This window comes from Nerophis lumbriciformis, linkage group LG07 (genome assembly GCF_033978685.3).
Source record: "Nerophis lumbriciformis linkage group LG07, RoL_Nlum_v2.1, whole genome shotgun sequence".
NCBI lineage: Eukaryota > Metazoa > Chordata > Actinopteri > Syngnathiformes > Syngnathidae > Nerophis > Nerophis lumbriciformis.
This window is the reverse complement of record NC_084554.2, coordinates 46,695,534-46,719,550: the sequence shown is the minus strand read 5'-3', so window position 1 is coordinate 46,719,550 and position 24,017 is coordinate 46,695,534. Positions and strand designations below refer to the sequence as shown.

The following is a 24,017-nucleotide window of genomic DNA, read 5'->3' as shown; positions in this document are numbered from 1 at the left end:
TGCGCCGTGCTCCGACGTCCGGCAAAAACAGAAGCTGACACATTGAATAATAGAATAATACAGCATTTTTCTGAAATATTACCCATATTAGATGCTGAATAAGTGGACGGCGACTAGACCATAACTCACAGGTTCAAGTTGCTCCACTGTCACGTCTCCTCAGGGGCGCAGTTGGCTCTCTCTCCTCTCACTTACTCACTCACTCGCCCTCTCTCTCTCTCTCTCTGGCGGAAGCGGCAGGCTCAAACAACCCGGTATTACAAGAAAACGTGGAGTTTTTGTACCGCTGTTTTTTGTTTTTTTTACATCCCAGACAGGAATTTATTAATGTTGTTTAAAGAAAGAAAAAAAAACACACACACACAGGCAGAGGGCACTTTTTAAGACGAGGCAAAAAAGGGCAGGGGCTCAAGCACCCATAGGGCCCTATGTGTACACGTGCCTGCTCTCATTTGTAACACATGACGAATCAAACAACAATGCTGTTTCTTTTTTACCACGGTGATTTAATTCTAGAACATTGAACTACACATGCACATCATGCAACAGCTACAGCAGAACCACCTGCTTCTTCTAGCACAGGGAAACAACCAACACGGACACTTGGTACCAACATTACAAATCAAATATTAAAAGAAAACAAAATCTTTTTAAATTATCATCTTGACAAAAACACCACATTGGAATCCATTTCCGGAATGGCGTCACGTGGAAAGTAAAAAGCAACTGTACACGTCAGTTTGGACCTCAGGACTGGAAAGAGTAGAAAAAACAGCATTTTGGTTCTAAAGTTGAGATGAAAGTGGACCACTCACCCCCACCCTCAGGTGCAGCAAGTTGGGCCTGCTTGTGGGCGAATGGTGCGTTCAAGAGCTGAGAGTTGAAGCCTTTAACTGCTCTCAAGATGGCTGCCGACTGGCTGTTTTTAAATAATGTTATCAACAGCATAGACATTTGAAATGGTCACTGCGCGCAACGCAGGACTTAAAGTAAGGTAGAAAAAATGTGCTGCTTCTTTCCAAATGTAAACAAAAGCTAAGAGGCGTTAGCGTGCAAAGAAAAGGAAGTTCATCAACTAATCGGAGCATCCACAGTGTTTGAGGTCGTCTGCGCTCGCTCGCAAAACCAAAATTGACCACGTCCCAAAAAGAAAAGGTCAAAAAAATAAGGCCCCTTAGGAGTTGAAAAATATATCTTAAAAAAAAAAAAAAAAAAAGGAGGCACCAGAAGTGGAGCTGTAAAAAAGTGGTCAGTCTGTGTGGTACCAAAAAGGTGTATTGAATAAAAAGGTTTTGGATGGAACGTCTGCTACATCATCCTGGACGACGTTCCCGACGGGAAGTGTCCCAAATGCTGCTTCTGTCGCCGTCCACGCTTGGCCTTGTTGCACCTCCTGCAGGACAAGACAGGAAGCACACGTCAACATGCACGGTAAGCCAACAGTCAACAGTTTTGGTTCTGGAGTGATTTGTTGACTTGATTTATTTCATTTTGGAACAGGTTTCCACACAACTGGCATGACTTGAAAGAGTACCACCTAGTGGTGTCCTCGTGGAGCTGCAGCAGCCTCATTAAAAACAAGTGAGTGACATGGAGTTGAACAGAAAACTGTTTCACCATCGTTTTTACCCTCTAAAATAGGGGCCACCTCGCAATTATGGCTGCCCTCAAGTGTAACAGTGAATAGAAACAGACTGGATGATAGCCATAAGCAACTCTTTTTTGTTATTATATTTTGTAATCGTAAGTCAAGTTGACATTTAAGTATTAATTTTTAATAATCACAAAAAAATGCTTTGAACACGTGGTGGGCCAATTACAATAATTTGGGGCACTACCTTAAATCAAAAGGGGGACCACTTAAAATAATGTGGCGGACCACTTAAAGTGCCAGTAGAGTGGAAAAACAAGTTGCCTCTATATTGAAGCTATTATCATATACGTCTGATTTATGACACCGAAAGACTTACAAAGTTTGCTAGTAAACAGACATGACCAAAATAATATAAATCTCACGGAGATTTCTGAGCCATTTTGAAAGATAATGAGCAAGCCACTGACGTGATCCGTGACGTTGAGGTGGGAACTACAGATCCCTTCCCAATCAACAACAGTGGTAATCATGCAGACTTTGTGAGAGCCAACAACGATTACTTATGATCAGTGTTGGGACTAACGCGTTACTTTGTAACGCGTTACTGTAACGCCGTTAGTTTTGGCGGTAACTAGTAATCTAACGCGTTATTTTTTATATTCAGTAACTCAGTTACCGTTACTACATGATGCGTTACTGCGTTATTTTACGTTATTTTTTAATGTAGTATCGGCTAGAAACTGAGGATCTGATCGTGTTTTATGGCAGCGAAGCAGAGACGTGCTTCTGATTCTTCCTCTGCGCTCTCTGTGTGTGTGTGTGTGTGGGTGTGGGCCGTGGGGAGGGTAGGGGAGGGGAGGGGGGTGCGCAATACAACGTAAACCGTTGGCCAACTTTTTGGTTGGCCAAGCGGGCGTGACGACAGGCTGTCCTCACTCAGGTCCGCACGGACCTGGAGGGGCGTGCCTTAAGTCCGGCTGGAAATCGGGAGAAATTTGGGAGAATGGTTGTCCCGGGAAGAGGCAAGTATGAGATATTCTCACTTCTTTTCTTTTGTCAAGCACAAAGAAAATAACATTTTAGTTAAATGTAAGTTGTGTCTTGGATCAAAGATCCCGTCTACTGCCCAAAACAACAATTCAAATCTGCCTGGTTAGGCTCTGTGTATGTCACGTGTGCCTTCCTTAGGTGAAGCCAGCTTTACAGCTATGTTGTTGATTGATTGATTGATTGAAACTTTTATTAGTAGATTGCACAGTACAGTACATATTCCATACAATTGACCACTAAATGGTAACACCCCAATAAGTTTTCAACTTGCTTAAGTCGGGGTCCACTGATTCATGATACAGATATATACTATCAAATATATACTAACATCATAATACAGTCATCACACAAGATAATCATCAGGGTATATACATTGAATTATTTACAATCCGGGGTGTAGGATATGGAGGACGGGTGTAGGACTTGAAACAGTGTAGGACTGATTTGGTAGGATATGTATAGCAAGTAGTGGACACAGAGAGAGATCAGAAAGTATAAGAAAAAATGTCTACATTTGATTATTTACAATCCGAAGAGGTATTATGTGGAAGGGAGGGTGTTAGTTTAAGGTTGTAGTTGCCTGGAGATATTCTTTTAGTGCGGTTTTGAAGGAGGATAGAGATGCCCTTTATTTTACACCTGTTGGGAGTGGATTCCATATTGAAGTGGCATAGAAAGAGAATGAGTTAAGACCTTTGTTACTTTGGAATCTGGGTTTAACGTGGTTAGTGTTAGTGTTATTATGCTGTTTGTTACTTATGTATGTTATGTTGCAGCTTTTTAAAATAGTTTTGTCAATTTGTTCTGGCCTGAAATAAATTGGCCCTTTGAAACATATCTTTGTCTTTGTGTGTTGTATGTAGAGCACATTGCTTAGCAGAGTTCAGTGATGCAAATGCATGTCAAGTTGATCAACAGATTGTATTATTCTCCAATGCAATAACAGTACTGAAATGAAGGCTAAAAGGGCATTAATGGGAGCTTTAAAAACAAAAAGTAGAAGAAGTAACTAAATAGTTACTTTTCACAGTAACGCATTACTTTTTGGTGTAAGTAACTGAGTTAGTAACTGAGTTACTTTTGAAATAAAGTAACTAGTAACTGTAACTAGTTACTGGTTTTCAGTAACTAACCCAACACTGCTTATGATACAGAATCTTATATTTTTTGAGCCTGAATATAGGGAGGATGAGGAACAAGTTTTAGAAGCTTTGTGTTAAACGGAGAGTCTTAGTGGAACACTAAGCATCATGTAGCAGGATTGCAAAGTGCTAAACAAGAAATACAAACTATCCGTGACGTTGAGGTGGGAACTACAGATCCCTTCCCCATCAACAACAATGGTAATCATGCAGACTTTGTGAGAGCCAACAACGATTACTTAGGGACAAATTATGATACATAATCTTATATTTTTTGAGCCTGAATATAGGGAGGATGAGGAACAAGTTTTAGAAGCTTTGTGTTAAACGGAGAGTCTTAGTGGAACACTAAGCATCATGTAGCAGGATTGCAAAGTGCTAAACAAGAAATACAAACTATCCGTGACGTTGAGGTGGGAACTACAGATCCCTTCCCCATCAACAACAATGGTAATCATGCAGACTTTGTGAGAGCCAACAACGATTACTTAGGGACAAATTATGATACATAATCTTATATTTTTTGAGCCTGAATATAGGGAGGATGAGGAACAAGTTTTAGAAGCTTTGTGTTAAACGGAGAGTTTTAGTGGAACACTAAGCATCATGTAGCAGGATTGCAAAGTGCTAAACAAGAAATACAAACTATCCGTGACGTTGAGGTGGGAACTACAGATCCCTTCCCCATCAACAACAATGGTAATCATGCAGACTTTGTGAGAGCCAACAACGATTACTTTGGGAAAAATTATGATACAGAATCTTATATTTTTTGAGCCTGAATATAAGGAGGATGAGGAACAAGTTTTAGAAGCTTTGTGCGAAACAGAGAGTTTTAGTGGAACACTAAGCATCATGTAGCAGTATTGGAAAGTGCTAAACAAGAAATACAAACTATCCGGGACATTGAGGTGGGAACTACAGGTCCCTTCCCCATCAACAACAATGGTAATCATGCAGACTTTGTGAGAGCCAACAACGATTACTTTGGGACAAATTATGATACAGAATCGTATATTTTTTTAGCCTGAATATAAGGAGGATGAGGAACAAGTTTTAGAAGCTTTGTGCGAAACAAATGTAGTTTTAGTGAAACACTAAGCCTCATGTAGCAGTATTGCAAAGTGCTAAACAAGAAATGCAAACTACAAACGTAATAAAACGATCGCTTACTGTACAATGTCTGTTCATATCTTCTACTTTATATGTCTTACAGAGGTATTGTGAATGATAAACAGCACATCTCTTTCTAATTTTTGCATATTTCCAGTATGATTGATCTGCTGACATGGTCAGAGTGCAGAAGCATTTCCATCGTGATGTCATCCCATCCCGAATCTACCGAAATTGTTGAAGACATTCGGAGCAGAATATTCAAAATGGCCGTCTGGCATTTTGTGATGTTTCACATGCTTTGCAGATTGTAAATACAATTAAATATGATTTAATGGATGCCAATCAACCTATCCCCAGGTGCATGTCTTTGGAAGTGGGAGGAAGCCGGAGTACCCGCAGGGGAAAACATGCAAACTCCACACAGAAAGCGACTTGTCCAGGGTGTATCCCGCCTTCCGCCCGATTGTAGCTGAGATAGGCTCCAGCACCCCCCGCGACCCCGAAAAGGGATAAGCGGTAGAAAATGGATGGATGGATGGATACAATGAAACAAGTAAGCATATAAAGTCAACTTGTTTTTCCATTCTACTGTTACTTGAAGAAAATGTGGTGGCCCACACAATGATGTGCTGGGCCACTTAAAACAAAGCAGCGGACAACATAGAATAATGTGGCGGACCACAAAATGACGCAGCGGGCCACTTAAAATAATGTGGCGGATCCACACAAGATGACCTGACGGAACACATAAAACAATGCAGAGGACAACATAAAATGACGCCACTTAAAATAATGTTGCGGACCACATAAACTAATTTGGCAGGCCACATTAAATCACGTGGCGGGTCACTTGTGATAATGTGGCGGACCACATAAAATAACATGGCAGGCCACTTAAAATATTGGGGCGGACCACAAAATGATCCGGTGGACCACTTAAAATAATGTGGCAGACCATATAAAATGACGTGGCGTGCCACTTAAAATATTGGGGTGGAGTACTTCAAATAATGTGGCAGACCATATAAAATGACGTGGCGTGCCACTTAAAATAATGTGGGCGGGCCATGTAAAATGACATGGAGAGTGTCGGAGGCAGATATTTACATATATCCGAATTTAAGTTGTACTTCTTTTATTTCATAGTCATATTTGAAAACAGCTCGTGTTTTCCATTTCTTCTCTTGCTGCTTTGTCTGCAAGTAAACTGTGTGTGTTAACCTTGAGTTCTTTGGAATATATTATGGCTAGGGAGGGGGAAGTAAAGAGGGGTTTTTGGCGTTGGGAAGACAGACCATTTTGGGAGGCGCAATAGAATGTTCTAGGGTTAGACTGGTCTCAAAATGTATATTGGCAAAGCTTTGAAAATATACAACAAAATACCTATTCTGTCTCTGGTGGTTTTTCAACTCAGCTTTAAGTGTCGTAAAGAGCTTGGGAGCGAATTGTGACTTGAATTCCCTGGGAGGAACAACTGGTCCAAAACGCAACAATTTGGTGCATTAGCCCGGGCGACACGCTGAGAATTGGACACCTCTTACACTCTTCTCGCACCACTTAAAATAATGTGGTGGAGACACAAATATTTTGTGGCAGGCCGCACAAAATAATGCCGCAGTCCACATAAAATTATTTGGTGGGCCAGTTAAAATAATGTGCCGGATCCACATAAGATGACACGGTGTACCACATAAAACAATGCAGCGGGCCACATAAAATAATGTGGCGGATCCACATAAGATAACCTGGCGGACCACATAAAGCAATGCAGTGGACAACATAAAATGACGTGCCGGCTCAGTTAAAATAAAGTGGCGGACCACATAAACTAATTTGGCAGGCCACCTTAAATCACGTGGCGGGACACATAAAATGAAGTGGCGGGCCACTTAAAATATTGTTGCGGGCCACAAAATTACGCAGCGGATCACTTCAAATAATATGGCGGACCACTTAAAATAATATGGCAGACCATATAAAATGATGTGGCAGGCTTAAAGTAATGTAGCGGGCCACATGAAATGACATGGAGAGCCACTGATCAGGCACAATAATGTGCCTGATCCCCTAAAATGACATAAAAAAATATGGCGGGCCACATAAAATAACGTCACGGAACACATGACATTACCACACGGACCACATAGAATGATGAGGCGGGCTACATAAAATGATGTGGGGGGCAAGATCTGGGCCCCGGGCCTTGAGCTTTAAAAGCGCCTATGACGAGGGCGACGTACACACCTGGTGAAACACATGACCACTGCGACAATGATGGCGATCTGGACGGCTCCGATAATGGCGGCGATGAGGACGTAATGCAGCTTCTGACCACTGGGCACCACGTAGAGGATGTTGAAGTCCAGAAGCTCGTCACACTGCGGACCGCCGTACGCCGACTCACACCTGCGCGCGTTCACATTGTCGTCACGTCAACGTCGTCACGGTAACGGGCGTCTTCACAGTGAAACCGAGGTCTTACCTGCACGTGGCCTGGTTGCTTCTCATCTCGCACTGGCCGTGTATGCAAACCAAGGCGTGGTCTGGAGGGCAGGGGGCAGAGCCTTCCATAAAGCCCTCCCCCTCGCCAGGTTTGGACACACCTGGAACAAAATCAACAGTTACGATTGGCTGACGGAAGGAATCAGGAGACACACGTTGAAGACACGTTACCAAAACCATCTGGTTTCATCTTTAAGCCGTCGTCCTTCCTGCTTTTATCTGAAACCACAGAAGAAGAACGTAACCACCACTCTCAGGCAAACAGAGATGGAGGTCAAAGTAAGTGTTTTCATATTGAGGTCATGTTGTCATTTACTATTCATGACTTTTCTTCTTCTTTGGGCGGAGGATGAAGGAGGTCAGCTCAATTTTTTTACTATAGGTTTTCACCGCCCTCGAGACATGATTCTCCGGTTACCTTGACAACGTCCCACGTGTCTGATGTCGATCTTCAGCTGCTTGAGGCAGGACGCCTCCCGGACGTGACAAGGTGTGTCGTAAGTGAGACCGTCGCTGCCGCACACCGGGTTGTCGTTGTGGCCGTTGCACACGATGTTACACATACACCTATGCGCGCACACACACACATGTCAGTGCTTATAAGTGAGTGCAATAGTTGTTGTCGATGTGTGTGTGTCTGCACTTACAGTATGTCCTCAGAGTCTTCGTCACACTCGGCACCAAACTTGCAGTTCCCACATTTGGATCCTTTTTTACCGCGTCCAGAGCCTTCATCATCTACAGACACACAAGTCGTATTATTGTTGTAGCATTGTACGTATTGTATGCGTTGGTGGAAGCTCACACTACTGTGTCACCTTTTTCTGGCCAATTCACCACATGGTGGCGCTGTTATTAAACCCTACAAGTCGAATTGGCTTAAAACGGGGGTCAGGAACCCGGCTCTTTAGCGCTGCCCTAGTGGCTCCCTGGACCTCTTTCAGAGATGTGTGAAAATGGAAAAAGAAAAAACTATTCTCCATATAATATATATTTTTTGTTTTTTAATATATTTTCTGTAGGAGGACAAACATGACACAAACCTTCCTAATTGTTAGAAATTCCACTGTTTATATTAAACATGCTTCACTGATGAGATTATTTGGCAAGCACCGTTTTGTCCTACTAATTCCAGCGATCCTTGAACTCGTCGTCGTTTGTTTACATGTACAACTTTCTCCGACGCTGCCACAGAAAGACGTGTTTTATGCCAGTCCTTCTTTGTCTCATTTTGTCCACCAAACGTTTTATGCTGTGGGTGAATACACAAAGGTGAGCTTTGTTGATTTTATTGGAGTGCTTATCAGGCATATTTAGTCAATCCATGACTGCAAGCTAATCGGTGCTAACATGCTAAATAAGCTAGTTGTATGTACATATTGCATCGTTATGCCTCATTTGTAGGTATATTTGAGCTCATTTAATTTCCTTTACTTATGTCCTCTACTTAATTTATATTTGCATGTCTCATCAAACGTTATCTGTATGTAATATTGGCTGCATTTCTGTGTTGTTTGTGTGCCATGTTGTTCCAGACCACAGCAAAACGTTACCCAGCTCGCAAAGATTGTAATAAATCCATTAGAACTTGGACACACACATCTACACCGTTGGCCATTCTGAGCCAGTAATTTCCAGAACTTATCTCATCCTGTGAGAAGCCTCCATTTTACTAAGTATTTCCAATGTTGCAAAAATGTGTAGAATAACAATTTAAATACAAAATTTCTGTCAACAAAGATTTGCATCAACCTTTGATAGTAGGCTAATATAGACACTTACATCATGTGTTGACTTCATTATAACACTTATATAAGGCTTTTCATTCAGATTTTTTATTTTTATTTTTGGTCCAATATGGCTCTTTCAACATTTTGGTTTGCCGACCCCTGGCTTAAAATTTCTCACACAGCTCCATTTAGCCGAATCACCACCAAATTTGGTAAACACTAAAGGGGACTGACAAGCATATGTTCGAGCGAGATTGGTAGAAAAACATGTCCGCCATTCACAAAACGCCTTCGCACGAGCACAAGGGAAACTTAGCAAGCAGTTGTCCACAAGTCAAGATAAAACTTGGATATCCGTTTTACATGAACGCTAGCACATCCCACAGGGGGCGCCAGAATTGTCATTTACAGTCAATTAGGACAGCGTGAGATGTTTTTATGGGTTTATGACTACGATTACACCGCAGGCCAAAGTGGTCCAAATCGGATTAAAAAAATAAATAAATCAGATTCTAGCTAAACCGCAAATAAAATGTGATCTTTATCAGATTCCAGTGTAAACGCGCACAGGACCCAAAGTGGCCCCGACGTCATTTGAATGCTCGATTCGGTAAAGTGGAAACGAAGGAAGTTGCTACTACTGCTACAAAATCAGAGTCGCCACACCTTAAAAGTTAATGTTTTACGTGAAAATAAATGATAGATATATAATTTATGAATAAATGTATATATCTTTGTATATTAGATATAGCCTATTAGTTGCACACTATTGACCAGTGTAGCAGTGAAAATTCGGCCACGAAAAAATTATTTTCTTACCGAAACCGGATGTTGTGATGACGAAACCACTTCCGCTGGCGCGCCGCGTGTTACCCGGCGCACACGAATTATGTAGCTCGCCAAAAGATGACGTAAAAGTCGCGTTGCCGTTTACACTGAAGTCAGATGGGGAAAAAATCTGATTCCAATCGGATTTGGACTACATCCTGATGTGGCCAGAATCTGTTGCGTAAAGATCAGATTTGAAACACTTTGGAGCGTTGAGACAGGCAAAAAATATCCTATCTTTGTCACTTGAGGGCAAACAAATCAGATTTGCTGTGCAGTGTAAGCGGGGCCTATGTGTCACACACACATTCTTGTATTTGTTACTTTCTTGAGACCTCCAAAAAATGCATACTTCTTTAGGACCACCCTTTCTAGATATATAAAGATGTGTATTTACAACATTAATAATATATATACAAATATAAAAAAGGTAAGCTTTTAGTAAAAAAAATTGTTTATGGTTTTTAATCTTCATTATTTACTTCAAGTTATTACAGTATGTCTCTACATACATATTTATTTTATTTTTTTAATTAATGTTGGCCAAAGGTGGCGCATTTCCATTTCTTACACACACTTGTTATTAAATATGTTGGCCAGAGGGGAGCACTTAAGATTTTTACACACACTTGTTATTTCATATGTTGACCAGAGGTGGGAGCACTTTTAAAACCGACACACAGTAAATTTAAAAAATCCTCCTTTTTGGGACCACGCTAATTTTGATAGATTTCACCACCAGGGGTGCAAATGAGACATTCTCTATTAAATGTGATGGTTTTCCGTATTGGGACCATGATTTCGGTCCTAACTTGTTTACCGGTCCTCATATGGAAGGTACTTTGCCTTGTTGTCTCAAGAAGGGTAGAAATACAAGCACACACACACACACACACACACACACACACACACAAACACAAAGGTTACCTCCATCTCCAGATCCGGAAGCTCCATCTGACAAACAAGACAGAAACAAACGATCAGACACTAAAGCTAACACGTATGCTAATTTGTTGATTTCAGGCAGTGCTTCTCAAATTTTTTTTTCATGAACCCCCCCTTGGGCACATAATTTTTTTCACACACTCTTAAATTGAAATACGATTTGGAACAGCCAGTGAGTACATGCCATCTAGCTGAAGACTTGTTTTCTCACCCCCACTGGTCTAATGATTGGAAAATGTTAAAAATATATCTCTATTTTCTTGTTACCCTGCCTTCCGCCCGAATATAAGATAGGCTCAAGCACCCCCGCGACCTTGAAAGGGACAAGCGGTAGAAAACGGATGGATGTATTTCTTGTATGCAAGCATGTTTTAGCAACCAATATACAAAGCCTGTTGATTAAGTCTAGCAGTGCTGCCACCTAGCTGGAGGTGTGTGTATTGTTAAAAAATGAAAAAAAAAGTCTCTAATACTAGAAGTCCCTTGACTCTCTGGGCCCCCCCTGACACCTCATTGCACAACCCCCCCCAGGAGGGCCGGCCACGCTATTTGAGAAGCAATGATTTAAGGGGGTTGTCCATGTGCGTTACCGTGGTTACAGGGTCCCTCCGACACTATGCTGATTGCTCGCTGTTTCCTGCACGCCACCCGCCGCAGGAAGCACTCGTTCTGGTACGTGTCTCCGTTGGAGCCGCAGACGGGAACGTACTTCTTGTGGCACTGAAAAAAACCAAAGAGCGCTCGATCAACGCTCACCGCTGCCACACGCTGGCTGGAGAAGGAATTACGCGCGCGCCATGATGGATGGGACTTACGTGGAACTGACAGACACACTTGATGTCGGCGCCGTTGTCGCGGCAGGTGCCGCCGAAGCGACACGTGCCCGCGTCGCACACGCGCAGGTCGCTCTTCTTGTCGGAGAGGTCTAAAAAACAAAACATTTATAAGAGTGTAAGAGGTGTTCCTTCATCTGTAGTGTGTAACACTAACTGTGCTACCCTTTGGCAAGAGATCCATCATCCATTCCCCACAACAAAAGACAAATGAGCATGAGCTGGCCTGCCGAGGTTTGGACTCTTCTTTGGAGGTGGTGAGTGTGTGATAACACTTTCATCGCTTACATGAAAAGGACTTTTCCCTGATTTATTTCACCCCAATGTATGCTAGGCCTGCATGCTGCCACAGAAATAGCACCAACACTTCCATACTTTAGGCTTCATTGTGCTTCATTAAAGGCGACTTAGGAGGATTTCTATTTTTTGGACTTATAAATGTTACAATTAGAGATGTCCGATAATGGCTTTTTTGCCGATATTCCGATATTGTCCAACTCTTAATTACCGATTCTGATATCAACCGATACCGATATATACAGTCGTGGAATTAACACATTATTATGCCTAATTTTGTTGTGATGCGCCGCTGGATGCATTAAACAATGTAACAAGGTTTTCCAAAATAAATAAACTCAAGTTATGGAAAAAAATGCCAACATGGCACTGCCATATTTATTATCGAGGGGTGTATATTGTAGCGTCCCGGAAGAGTTAGTGCTGCAAGGGGTTCTGGGTATTTGTTCTGTTGTGTTTATGTTGTGTTACGGTGCAGCTGTTCTCCCGAAATGTGTTTGTCACTCTTGTTTGGTGTGGGTTCATAGTATGGCGCATATTTGTAACAGTGTTAAAGTTGTTTATACGGCCACCCTCAGTGTGACCTGTATGGCTGTTGACCATACTTGCCAACCGTCCCGAATCTTCCGGGAGACTCCCGAATTTCAGTGCCTCTCCCGAAAATCTCCCGGGACAACCATTCTCCCGAATTTCTCCCGATTTCCAGCCGGACTTAAGGCACGCCCCTCTACAGGTCCGTGCGGAGCTGAGTGAGGACAGCCTGTCGTCACGTCCGCTTGGCCAACTAAAAAGTAACCACAGAACACTATACCGTATAGTGTTCTGTGGTTACTTTTTGGTTGGCCAACGGTTTACGTTGTATTGCGCACCCTGACGGCAAGTGTGGGAGTCGGTTCTGAAGTATGAAGTAAAGAGACGTAACTTTGTCACCTCGCATGGTTATTGACTCCAACCCAGAATATTACATACCTACGCTCCTTCAAAGGCTGTGCTACTGGCTGCAAAGCATTGCACTTTCAAATACAACAATGAGTAGAGAGGAGTGTTAAGTGTGTATATGTGCAAATAAATGAAAACTGAAATTCAAGTATTTATTTATTTATTTTTTGTGTGTGAAAAGCTGTAGATATAATGTGACTGGGCCGGCACGCAAAGGCAGTGCCTTTAAGGTTTATTGGCACTCTGTACTTTTCCCTGCGTCCGTGTACACAGTGGCGTTTTAAAAAGTCATAAATTTTACTTTTTTAAACCGATACCGATAATTTCCGATATTACATTTTAAAGCATTTATCGGCCGATAATAGGACATCCCTAGTTACAATGTGGCTTCACGGTGGAAGAGGGGTTAGTGCATCTGCCTCACAATACGAAGGTCCTGAGTAGTCTTGGGTTCAATCCCAGGCTCGGGATCTTTCTGTGTGGAGTTTGCATGTTCTCCCCGTGACTGCGTGGGTTCCCTCCGGGTACTCCGGCTTCCTCCCACTTCCAAAGACATGCACCTGGGGATAAGTTGATTGGCAACACTAAATTGGCCCTAGTGTGTGAATGTGAGTGTGAATGTTGTCTGTCTATCTGTGTTGGCCCTGCGATGAGGTGGCGACTTGTCCAGGGTGTACCCCGCCTTCCGCCCGATTGTAGCTGAGATAGGCTCCAGCGCCCCCCGCGACCCCAAAAGGGAATAAGCGGTAGAAAATGGATGGATGGATGGATAGTTACAATGTTGGCTCGTTGCGTTGAACAATGCCAGTGCATTAAAATATAAACTTCATGTATTTGGGCGACAGTTTGCATTGTGTGCCACAAAATGAATCTGTATAATGGGAAAAAATAGCAGTAATGTTTGTTTTCAAGATATATATCTAACAGTCTGCATTTTCAAAGGATACATTCTGATATTTTTGGAGAGGGTGGAGGGTTTCATTTGTATCTAAAGTGAACGCCTCCACAAACATCTTGCGGACGTATGAAGAAAGTGGGTTATAAATGCGACTGTGGAGCAAGATTTACAGCAAAGCATATTGAATACACATTATCTAAACCAGTGGTTCCCAAAATTATTTCACCAAGTGCCATCTCAGAAAACACTTGGCTCTCCATGTACCACCATAATGACCGACATTAAAATACAGTAGCGTAGTAGGCCTAAGTATTCATTAAAACAGGGGTGCCTGCACTTTTTCTGCAGGCGAGCTACTTTCCAATTGACCAAGTCGAAGGGATCTACCTCATTCATATATATAATTTATATTTATTTATTTATGAAAGAGACATTTTTGTTAACAAGTTAAAGGTGTTTAATGATAATACACGCATGTTTAACACATATAGATTCCTTTCTTTCATAAAGATGAGAATATAAGTTGGTGTATTACCTGATTCTGATGACTTGCATTGATTGGAATCAGACAGCAGTGCTGATAACGTCCACATTTTTGAATGGAGGAGAAAAAACTCCTCCTTTCTGTCCAATAGAAGTGGTTGCTTTTTAGCATCTTATTTGTCCAGCTTCCATACTCCTTTTTATACACTTTACAATAAATACATTGGCAGCAAACTCCGTACCTTGCAAGCTTGTGCACGCTAGCTTTCTGAGACTCTTATTTTGTTAGCGCATTTTGTTTATTTTATTGTGAAGACAGGAACCGTGCGGTGGGTCTTTAGAGTTTTGACAACAGGTACGGCGAGAGAGTCTATTGAAATAAAAAGTGTTTCTCGCCCTCCTCTCGGTCATTTTTTCTTAATGATGATCTGGCGGCAGCCAGCGTCATCTCACAAGACTCTCGGGTGCCGTGAATGTCAATCAAGTGATGAAAATGATGTCTTGGTAAAGATTGATGATCGCCAATTTTTAGGTCTATTTTTTTTAATGCCTGGCTGGAGATCGACTGACACACCCTCCACGATCGATGGACGATAGCTCGCGATGGACGTAATGGGCACCCCTGCATTTAAACAAGGCAGAGGTTTCATTTAACTAGTATATCTAATATTTTTGGACACTGTAACGTTACAGGCCCTTCGAACAGTAACACTGTGTTTAAATATAGGAATATAAAACACCATTGTATTTATATTGTAACAGACAGGGTCCTATGGTATGTTATGTTTCACATGTAGTTAATTCAATGTTTAACAGATGTTGTGGTTTTCTTATGGCCTTGAAGGCATCTCTGCCAATGTTTGCCTTTGTTTACATGTGTTCTGCGTGTTGATTGACTGGGAGGCAGGGACAGGACGGACGTAAGCGATTAATGTGGAGAACATTCTGTTCCCACACATGTTGAGTGATGGAAATGACTGAGTAGGACGGTTCTGTTTGTGTCTCAATTGTTTATTTTGCCGTCGACTATGGCCTACAGTAGCAGGATTGTAATGATTTTCATTGAAGGCCGATAAACCTTTGATAATGACTCGAATCACATCATTCCAATATTTAATTCAGTGATTCTAAAAATAAATACAAATATTATTTTTTAAGTGATTCTTAGGTATACCACTAGATAGAACCCACGTACCACAGTTTGAGAATCACCCATCTAGACCAGTGTTTTTCAACCACTGTGCCGCGGCACACTAGTGTGCTGTGAGATACAGTCTGGTGTGCCGTGGGAGATGATCTAACTTCACCTATTTGGGGTAAAAAAATATTTTTTGCAAACCAGTAATTATAGTCTGCAAATGATGTGTTGTTGTTGAGTGTCGGTGCTGTCTAGAGCTCGGCAGAGTAACCGTGTAATACTCTTCCATATCAGTAGGTGGCAGCCGGTAGCTAATTGCTTTGTAGATGTCGGAAACAGCGTGCAGGTAAAAGGGTGTCTAATGCTTAAACAAAAAATAAACAAAAGGTGAGTTAGGGAAGGCTATGCAGAATTAAACTTAAACTGAACTGGCTACAAAGTAAACAAAAACAGAATGCTGGACGACAGCAAAGACTTACTATGGAGCAAAGACGGCGTCCACAAAGTACATCCGAACATGACATGACAATCAACAATGTCCCCACAAAGAAGGATAAAAACAACTGAAATATTCTTGATTGCTAAAACAAAGTAGATGCGGGAAATATCGCTCAAAGGAAGACATGAAACTGCTACAGGAAAATACCAAATAAAGACAAAAAGCCACCAAAATAGGAGCGCAAGACAAGAAGTAAAACACTACGCACAGGAAAACAGCAAAAAAGTCCAAATAAGTCAGGGTGTGATGTGACAGGTGGTGACAGTACACCTACTTTGAGACAAGAGCTATAGTGATGCATGCTTGGTTATGCTTTAAAGTCATATCCAACAATTGCGACGATGACTTTTTACTGTCAACTGAGTTTCGTTTTTTAATGATTTCTGCTGGTGGTGTGCCTCTGGATTTTGTCAAAGCAAAAAATGTGTCTTAGCTCAAAAAAGGTTGAAAAACACTGATCTAGACAACAAGGGAGTGTTTGAAAGACAACCTATTATGCAAAACCAACTTTTCTTACCCATTGGTACAGTTTTTTGTGTATTTGCGATCTGTATAAGTACGGAAATGTGAAATCAAACCATGGAGGCATGGCGGAGATATTTATAAAACAATCTTGCCTTCCTTCATACTTCCTCCAAACGAGCCGTTGGAAATTTGCCTAATTTGTGTCGTTTTTCTCAGGTGTAATGTCAGCAGATATCTCCATATACGGTAGAAATGTACCCAAAGTGCAAGTCCGACATTGTATTCCGACACTGTAAGTTGTCACAATAAGTTCCTTATTTTCCTTTATCTTTTTTTGTTGTGGGGCAGACTGGCTTGTACATGCACATGCATCCTCCGCTAATGCCATTTCTAATACAAAGTAACATATAGTTCAAACTTATATCTCTCAGTAGACTCAATACAGAAGCATTAAAAACTACAACATGGCCGACGGGAAAAGACGCTGTCGAAGTGGAGGCACATAAATAAGACCGCCCAAAAGAGGCGGTCAGAAAGCGGCTTGAAAATGGTCTGTAAAACATGATCTATGCAACATTTTGACCAAAGAACCACCAGTATATGTTATGTAGACCAAACAAGTGTTTTGAATGTAGGGACAAAAATCATAATATGACCCCTTTAATGCACATTATAATCTGATGCACCTTTTGTATGATATTAGACCCGCTCATCGGCAGTGGGCCTTATAATCCAGTGCGCCGTATGGTCAGAAAAATACGGTAGTATCTTTGTCTTAATTTAACTCCTAAAATGAAAAGACATTGGACATAATTCATTTGAGATGTGCTCATGAGACTGGATCACAACTTCAAATCGGTTCTCACCGTTCACTTAAAGGAGCCTTTCAAAAGACTCGACTCGAAAACCGGTTCTTGACACAGTTTTGGGTCGCAACCCACCAGTTGCGAGTCACTGGCCTCGAGAGTGGAAAAAGACATTGTCGTTTCAGTCACACGTTGGTTGTAAACACGAAGAAGCACCAGGGCCGATGCCATCTTCAGGATCACAAAATGTTGTGATAAAAACATCTGCAGATTTCTCTGAACTGCCTGCATGTGGACTGGAGTCTGGATCATAGCTGTGTGGCTGGGAATGGGATCCGAATCCAGTACTACTTTGGCACCGACCTAAACCCGCCAGTCCTACCGGGCACCGATTTGCCTAAATTCCAACGGTGCCATGTTACAGGACTTGGGTTGTGCGTGACGTCACGCCTGGTTGCAGACTCAGTCGTCCGGCTCTTCACAATTTGGCACTTGGCATTCACCCCAGCAGCACTGAGAGCAGACTAATCCAAACTACCTCTAGGTAATGCTGGAATTTTTCATGCCAAACAAAGAAATTGACCTAAAAAAAAAACCTCCAACGTACTGTAAGTAAAGTAAGGCTCCGCTTTTGTGCTAGCTTGATGCTAATATACATTGCCTTTGCTGTTGACATGCTACTGATTAGCATTAGCGGTTTTATATGGGGATTTCAACATCTCCAAATTTGTTCATGAAAACTACAACTAAGATGCACGTTACAATCAAACAGCCGGTATGTAATAAGTACAATACTTACAGTATTAACATTTTTTTGGCGTAACAAAAGACTAAACAGCAAAGACTGAAGTGACTTGCCAACACACCATAAACTATACACTACTGCAATCTAACGTCTTGGAATTTTAATAATAAGACACGATACAACAACTGGACAGGAGTTATCATAATCAGCTCATTTTTAAAAGTTGCAACTTAATAAATGATTTTATTATCAAAATCAATTATTTATCAACACACACAAAAGTACAGAAAATTGGTAATGTTAAATCGATTCCCACGTACCAGGAATTGGTACCGTATTGGTTCAATAAATGGTATCCATACCTATGTGTGGCTATACTTGGTCCAATATGATGAGCCTGTTAAAGATGTCCTCTAAAACAGTGTTTTTCAACCACTGTGCCGTGGGAGATTATCTAATTTCACCTATTTGGGTTAAAAATATTTTTTGCAAACCAGTAATTATAGTCTGCAAATGATGTGTTGTTGTTGAGTGTCTGTGCTGTCTAGAGCTCGGCAGAGTAACCGTGTAATACTCTTCCATATCAGTAGGTGGCAGCCAGTAGCTAATTGCTTTGTAGATGTCGGAAACAGCGGGAGGCAGTGTGCAGGTAAAAAGGTATCTAATGCTTAAACCAAAAATAAACAAAAGGTGAGTGCCCCTAAGGGAAGGCTACGCAGAATGATATTAAAACTGAACTGGCTACAAAGTAAACAAAAACAGAATGCTGGACGACAGCAAAGACTTACTGTGGAGCAAAGACGGCGTCCACAATGTACATGACAATCAACAATGTCAACACAAAGAAGGATAAAAACAACTGAAATATTCTTGACTGCTAAAGCAAAGTAGATACAGGAAATATCGCTCAAAGGAAGACATGAAACTGCTACTGGAAAATACCAAAAAAAGAGAAAAAGCCACCAAAATAGGAGCGCAAGACAAGAACTAAAACACTACACACAGGAAAACAGCAATAAACTCCAAATAGGTCAGGGCGTGATGTGACAGGTGGTGACAGTACACCTACTTTTAGACAAGAGCTATGGTGATGCATGCTTGGTTATTGTATGAATTCATATACAACACTTGCGACAACGACTTTTTACTGTCAACTGAGTTTCGTTTTTTAATGATTTCTGCTGGTGGTGTGCCTCCGGATTTTTTCAACGCAAAAAATGTGCCTTGGCTCAAAAAAGGTTGAAAAACACTGCTCTAAAAGAACTTGGGATTCTTGGCTCGCCCCAGTGTAACGCAGGCCATAGTGATAGCTCTGGCTTTTAGCTCGGTAGCTTGCGCACCCGTCTCTCATGCCGGACGACCCTGACTTGAGTCTCGGGCGTAACAGAAAAACAGGCGTGTTACAGTCGTGCTGTGAAAACATTCCTCCCCGACAACCTCAAGAGCAGTGCTGGCTATCAGATCGATAGCTCAAGCTCTTAGCTCGGTAGCTAACACGTTTGCCTCTCATGCCGGCAGACCCAGGCACAGAAAAAGCAGGGACCTAACCAGGCGGAGTACACCTGCTTCTGGAAATATGTGAGCAAACGGTCCTGGATGACCACGCCAGCTTTGACTTCTTCAGCCAGTTTATGCAGCAATCAGATGTTCCACCAATGTTTAGTTTAATTTATCTCATAGAACATCTCCTTAGGTCAGGGGTCGGCAATCTTTACCAGTCAAAGAGCCATTTTGACCAGTTTCACAAATTATAGAAAACAATGGGAGCCGCAAAAATTTTTGAAATTTTAAATGAAATAACACTGTATATTACTTTTTTTTTTGCTTTGTGTATGGAATTTTTAAGCTGGTGCGGCACGCGGGTTTTGAATGAATAGCGCTAGTCAGCGTCATGCGTGCCGTGATGGTACAGCATATAGCGCCCACTACAACCAGCGTGCCTGATCAGCCACATGTTGTATAGTGCTTCCACTTGCTCACGTAGGTGACAGCAAGGCATACTTGCTCAACAACCACACAGGTTACACCGACGGTGGCGGTATGAAAAAAACTTTAACACTCTTACTAATAATGCGCCACACTGTGAACCCACACCAAACAAGAATGACAAACACATTTCGGGAGAACATCTGCACCGTAACACAACATAAACACAACAGGACAAATACCCAGAATCCCATGCAGCCCTAACTCTTCCGGGATACATTATACACACCCGCTACCAAACCCCAAACCCCGCCCACCTCAACCAACGCACAGAGGGGGGGGGGGGGGTTGATGTGTGAGGGAGCAGGCTTGGGGTGGGGGCGGGGTTTGGTGTTAGCAGGGGTGTATAATGTAGCCCGGAAGAGTCAGGGCTGCATGGGATTCTGGGTGTTTGTTCTGTTGTGTTTATGTTGTGTTAAGGTGCAGATGTTCTCCCAAAATGTGTTTGTCATTCTTGTTTGGTTTTGGTTCAAAGTGTGGCGCATTATTACTAAGAGTGTTAAAGTTGTTTTATATGACTACCGTCAGTGTAACCTGTGTGGCTGTTGAACAAGTATGCCTTGCTGTCACATACGTGTGCAAGCAGCAGATGTATATTATGTAACAAGTATTGGGCTGGCACGCCCTTATTATAGCCGTAAGGGTGAAAATCGGTGAATATTAATCCCGGGAGTTTTCTGCGAGAGGCACTGAAATCCGGAAGTCTCACGGGACAATTGGGGGGTTCAGCAAGTAAGCTGCTGAGCCGCATCAGAGTGATCAAAGAGCCGCATGCGGCTCCAGAGCCTCGGGTTGCCGACCCCTGCCTTAGGTGGACCAAGAAACATGGAGACTGGATTCAATTGTCTACATTGACACACCTTAGGCTCTGTAACAAATATTAGATTATAAGATTTGTGTCGGGCAACTGCAGCCTCCGACAATAACCCCAAGTGGTCATGGGAGACCTGTAATGTTTTCAATCGTACGTCCGTGTGTGTGTGTGTTTGTGTGTGTGTTAGATGAACTGTTAATTAGAGGGGCTATGATGATCCCCCCCCTGTAATTAGTGGATACCTGAGTGTCACATTACCACCACCAGGAAGAGACTCACATCCTGAGGAAGCAAAGAAACGTCTTATCGTTTTAAGTCGCACAACTCAAAGAGGCTGACGAGTCAGTGACCTGGAACAAGACTGAGTCTTCCTCTTCCCTAAAGGGGGAGGAGCCTGGAGTAAAAATGTCCCGTGTTGTCATTTTGCTCCTTTATCACCGCTGTAAAGCTCGCTCTCTGACACCTGAAGAGAGACCACAAGCTTACAGCTCTGGATTTTGCCTCGTTCTCTCGACTCTCAATCCGGGTACTCGGGTTCGAGCCACGGGCAGGCCCAGGCGGGCAACACCAGCACGAGGCCGCCAGCTGTCACGCGGACGTCACCCAACCGCCATTTTATCGCTCCTCCCTTCACACAGAGGTCCCGCTGCACATGTGACGACCACAGTGTGTGTGTTTGGCCCAGAGGGCGCACACACATGTGCCTCGCCCTGTTCCTCCAGTCTGTAATTAGCTCCAAAATAGCGTCCAGTTAAAAGATGAAAGCAGCTGCCACACAAGACAAGGTGCGGTCGTCATGGAAACACAAACACTGATGATGTGTGATGACAGCAGGTGACCTCTGACCTTGCTCACCTAAAGCCTGGTGTATGTGTAAGTGTGTGTGTGTGTGTGTGTCTCACCTGGGCATTCAGCGTTCTTCCCCGGGCCGCAGTCTGCGGATGAGCTTCCCCCACGGGGGTTGCTGCTGTGGGCTGCAGGAAGGAGCATCAACAGGAGCAGGCAGGAGGAGGAAGCCAGGGGAGCCATGGTGGAGGAGGAGGGGGGGATGGAGGTGAGAAGTGTGGGTAGAATGGAGCAGATGACGTCAGACGAGGAGGGGGGAAAAACAACTACGAGAAAGAGGTTTTGTCAGACAAAAAAAAAAAAAATGATGAGCAGGGCAGCCAAGATGTCCGCGGGCCTTCAGTGCTTCATGGCTGAGAAGGATGAGCACAAAGCGGACACGCAACAAAGCGCAGCAGCGACCCCCCACGCCTCCGACGCCCCCCTAAAAACAGCCCCTCACCGCCCCGGACTCTGCCTCCATCCCCCAGCCGCGCTGCCTCGCACTCAAGCCGGCGCGGAGAAAGCGCGGAGTGCCGCGGGCAGCAAAAAGATCCAGCGAGCGCTTCTCAGCGACGACCAGCCAGCGTGGAAGCCGAAGCCGAGCGAGGGGTGAGCCGGGTAGGATGCCAGAGACGCTCGGTTGGGACCGGGACGTTTTTTTTTTTTGTCCTCTTCTTCTTCTTCTTCAACCAGTCTCATCAACAAAGGCCCGGGTCACGTGACTGGTGGCAGACCCCTCCCATTATTCCCAGAGAGCGAGCGCGTAATGACGTCATTACGTCGCCTCTCCAGGTGGTCCCCTGGAGGCGTCACACAACACACGAGTGCACAACCATAAACAATCACAATACATTTGGTGTATATTTATTTTTAATATTGTAGATATGTATAAACGTTATTAAAATACAAGTACAAACTAATACAACTCGTCAAAGAGCTAAATAGGCAAGACTATGCAAGCCCGTTTCTGCTGTTTACAAAAACAAATACCCCAAATGTAGGTCATGATTTTGAGATAAAAAAGTGGAAATTATGAGATACAAATTCAAATGACTTTTTAATCTTATAATTTTGATTTTATTGTGTCATAATTATGACTTTTTTTCCTAATAATTTCGATTATTTTTTTCCATCTCATAATTATGACTTTTTATTACATTTTAATTTCATATCATCATTTTGATGTCATACTTATGTCTTAAAATTGCGGTATTTTGTGTGTGTGTGTGTGGTAGAAATGACCTTCCATACAAAACCCCCAAAATAAATTAATTGAATAAGTACCAAGTATTTCCCAGATGTCATATCAAACATATCAGCAGAGGGCGCTCGCTCACTGCACTTCATTATGTCACTTGAACACCATCATCTTTCATCAATAATGTCTATTGACTGTAAATAATGTTTTTGTTTTATATTCCAACACTTTGTAGGTTGCTTTCAACTTTGATCTTCTAAATTGTCAGCCATCATGCACATTTAAGTGTTGTGGGAAAAAGGCTGGATTTTTTTGTGTTTGGTTTTAAAGCGGCAAACTATTGATCGCAAGGATTTTCTTCTGTTTCTTTTCACACAACAAACATCGTCTCTCGCTAAGTGGACGCCTGCAGGCATTTAGCCCTCTGATTAGAAATTTCGATCCAAAACACTGTTTCTTAATCCTCAACATGTCTTATTGTTGTTAAGTCTTACCCTTAGTAAGCCATCAGGACTCATTAGTCAACTCCCTCATTCTTCACCTCCTCCTTTATTTGGAATACATTCCAGCCAGGTCCTATGCACGCTCAAGTGATTTATCCATAATATATGATTTTTTTAGAAAAGTGCATTCATGATTAAATGATGTACCGGTAGTAAACAATGCATCTTTCATTTGATGCCTTTGTTTCATAGAATGTTCAAGTGCAGACACACTAAGGAATAGAGTGCTTGTTTTCAACATGGTGGTCAAAGGTCAACTTCCTGGCGTGTTTTTTGGTTGACTTTCTTTACTGTCGACTCGAATTTGACACTAATCGACTAGGAACGCCATTAAATATGTCTTTTTTGTTTGTTTTTTGTTTTTTTGCAAAAAAGACAGAATAAGTGTGTGGTAAATCAAAAGTCGAGCAATGTTCTGAATTATAAATAGACACAAAAAGCGTTGTGCCCTGTTTGCATTAGCATCCAAAAACTGTTTTTTGGATGCTAATGGATCTTTTTTCTAGACATTTTTTGTGCAATATCTTAAAAGGGGCTGTTTGCAACGTGTTGTAAGCATTATATGTATCGTTTGTTGCTCATTTTTTGTTTTTTTGTTGTGTTTTTACTTTTGTAGCTGTATGTAGGAATGGCGCAGCGAAAGTGGCAGCTGGTTGCATTGCTCTTTTATGTGTTTTT

General features: G+C 42.4%; 1 protein-coding gene across 1 annotated transcript; it reads right to left on the bottom strand.

Moving 5' to 3' along the window:
- Positions 1-485: 485 nt before the first annotated feature.
- LOC133609447 (tomoregulin-1-like) lies at positions 486-22,060 on the bottom strand. Its single transcript, XM_061965039.2, has 10 exons — positions 21,713-22,060; positions 11,723-11,832; positions 11,498-11,627; positions 10,890-10,916; positions 8,052-8,142; positions 7,823-7,971; positions 7,576-7,623; positions 7,385-7,505; positions 7,147-7,308; positions 486-1,393 (listed from the first exon to the last, which is right to left on the bottom strand). Exons 1-10 carry the CDS (start codon positions 21,837-21,839, stop codon positions 1,309-1,311), a joined length of 1,050 nt encoding a protein of 349 aa, XP_061821023.1. The 5' UTR covers positions 21,840-22,060; the 3' UTR covers positions 486-1,308.
- Between the last annotated feature and the right edge of the window lie 1,957 nt (positions 22,061-24,017).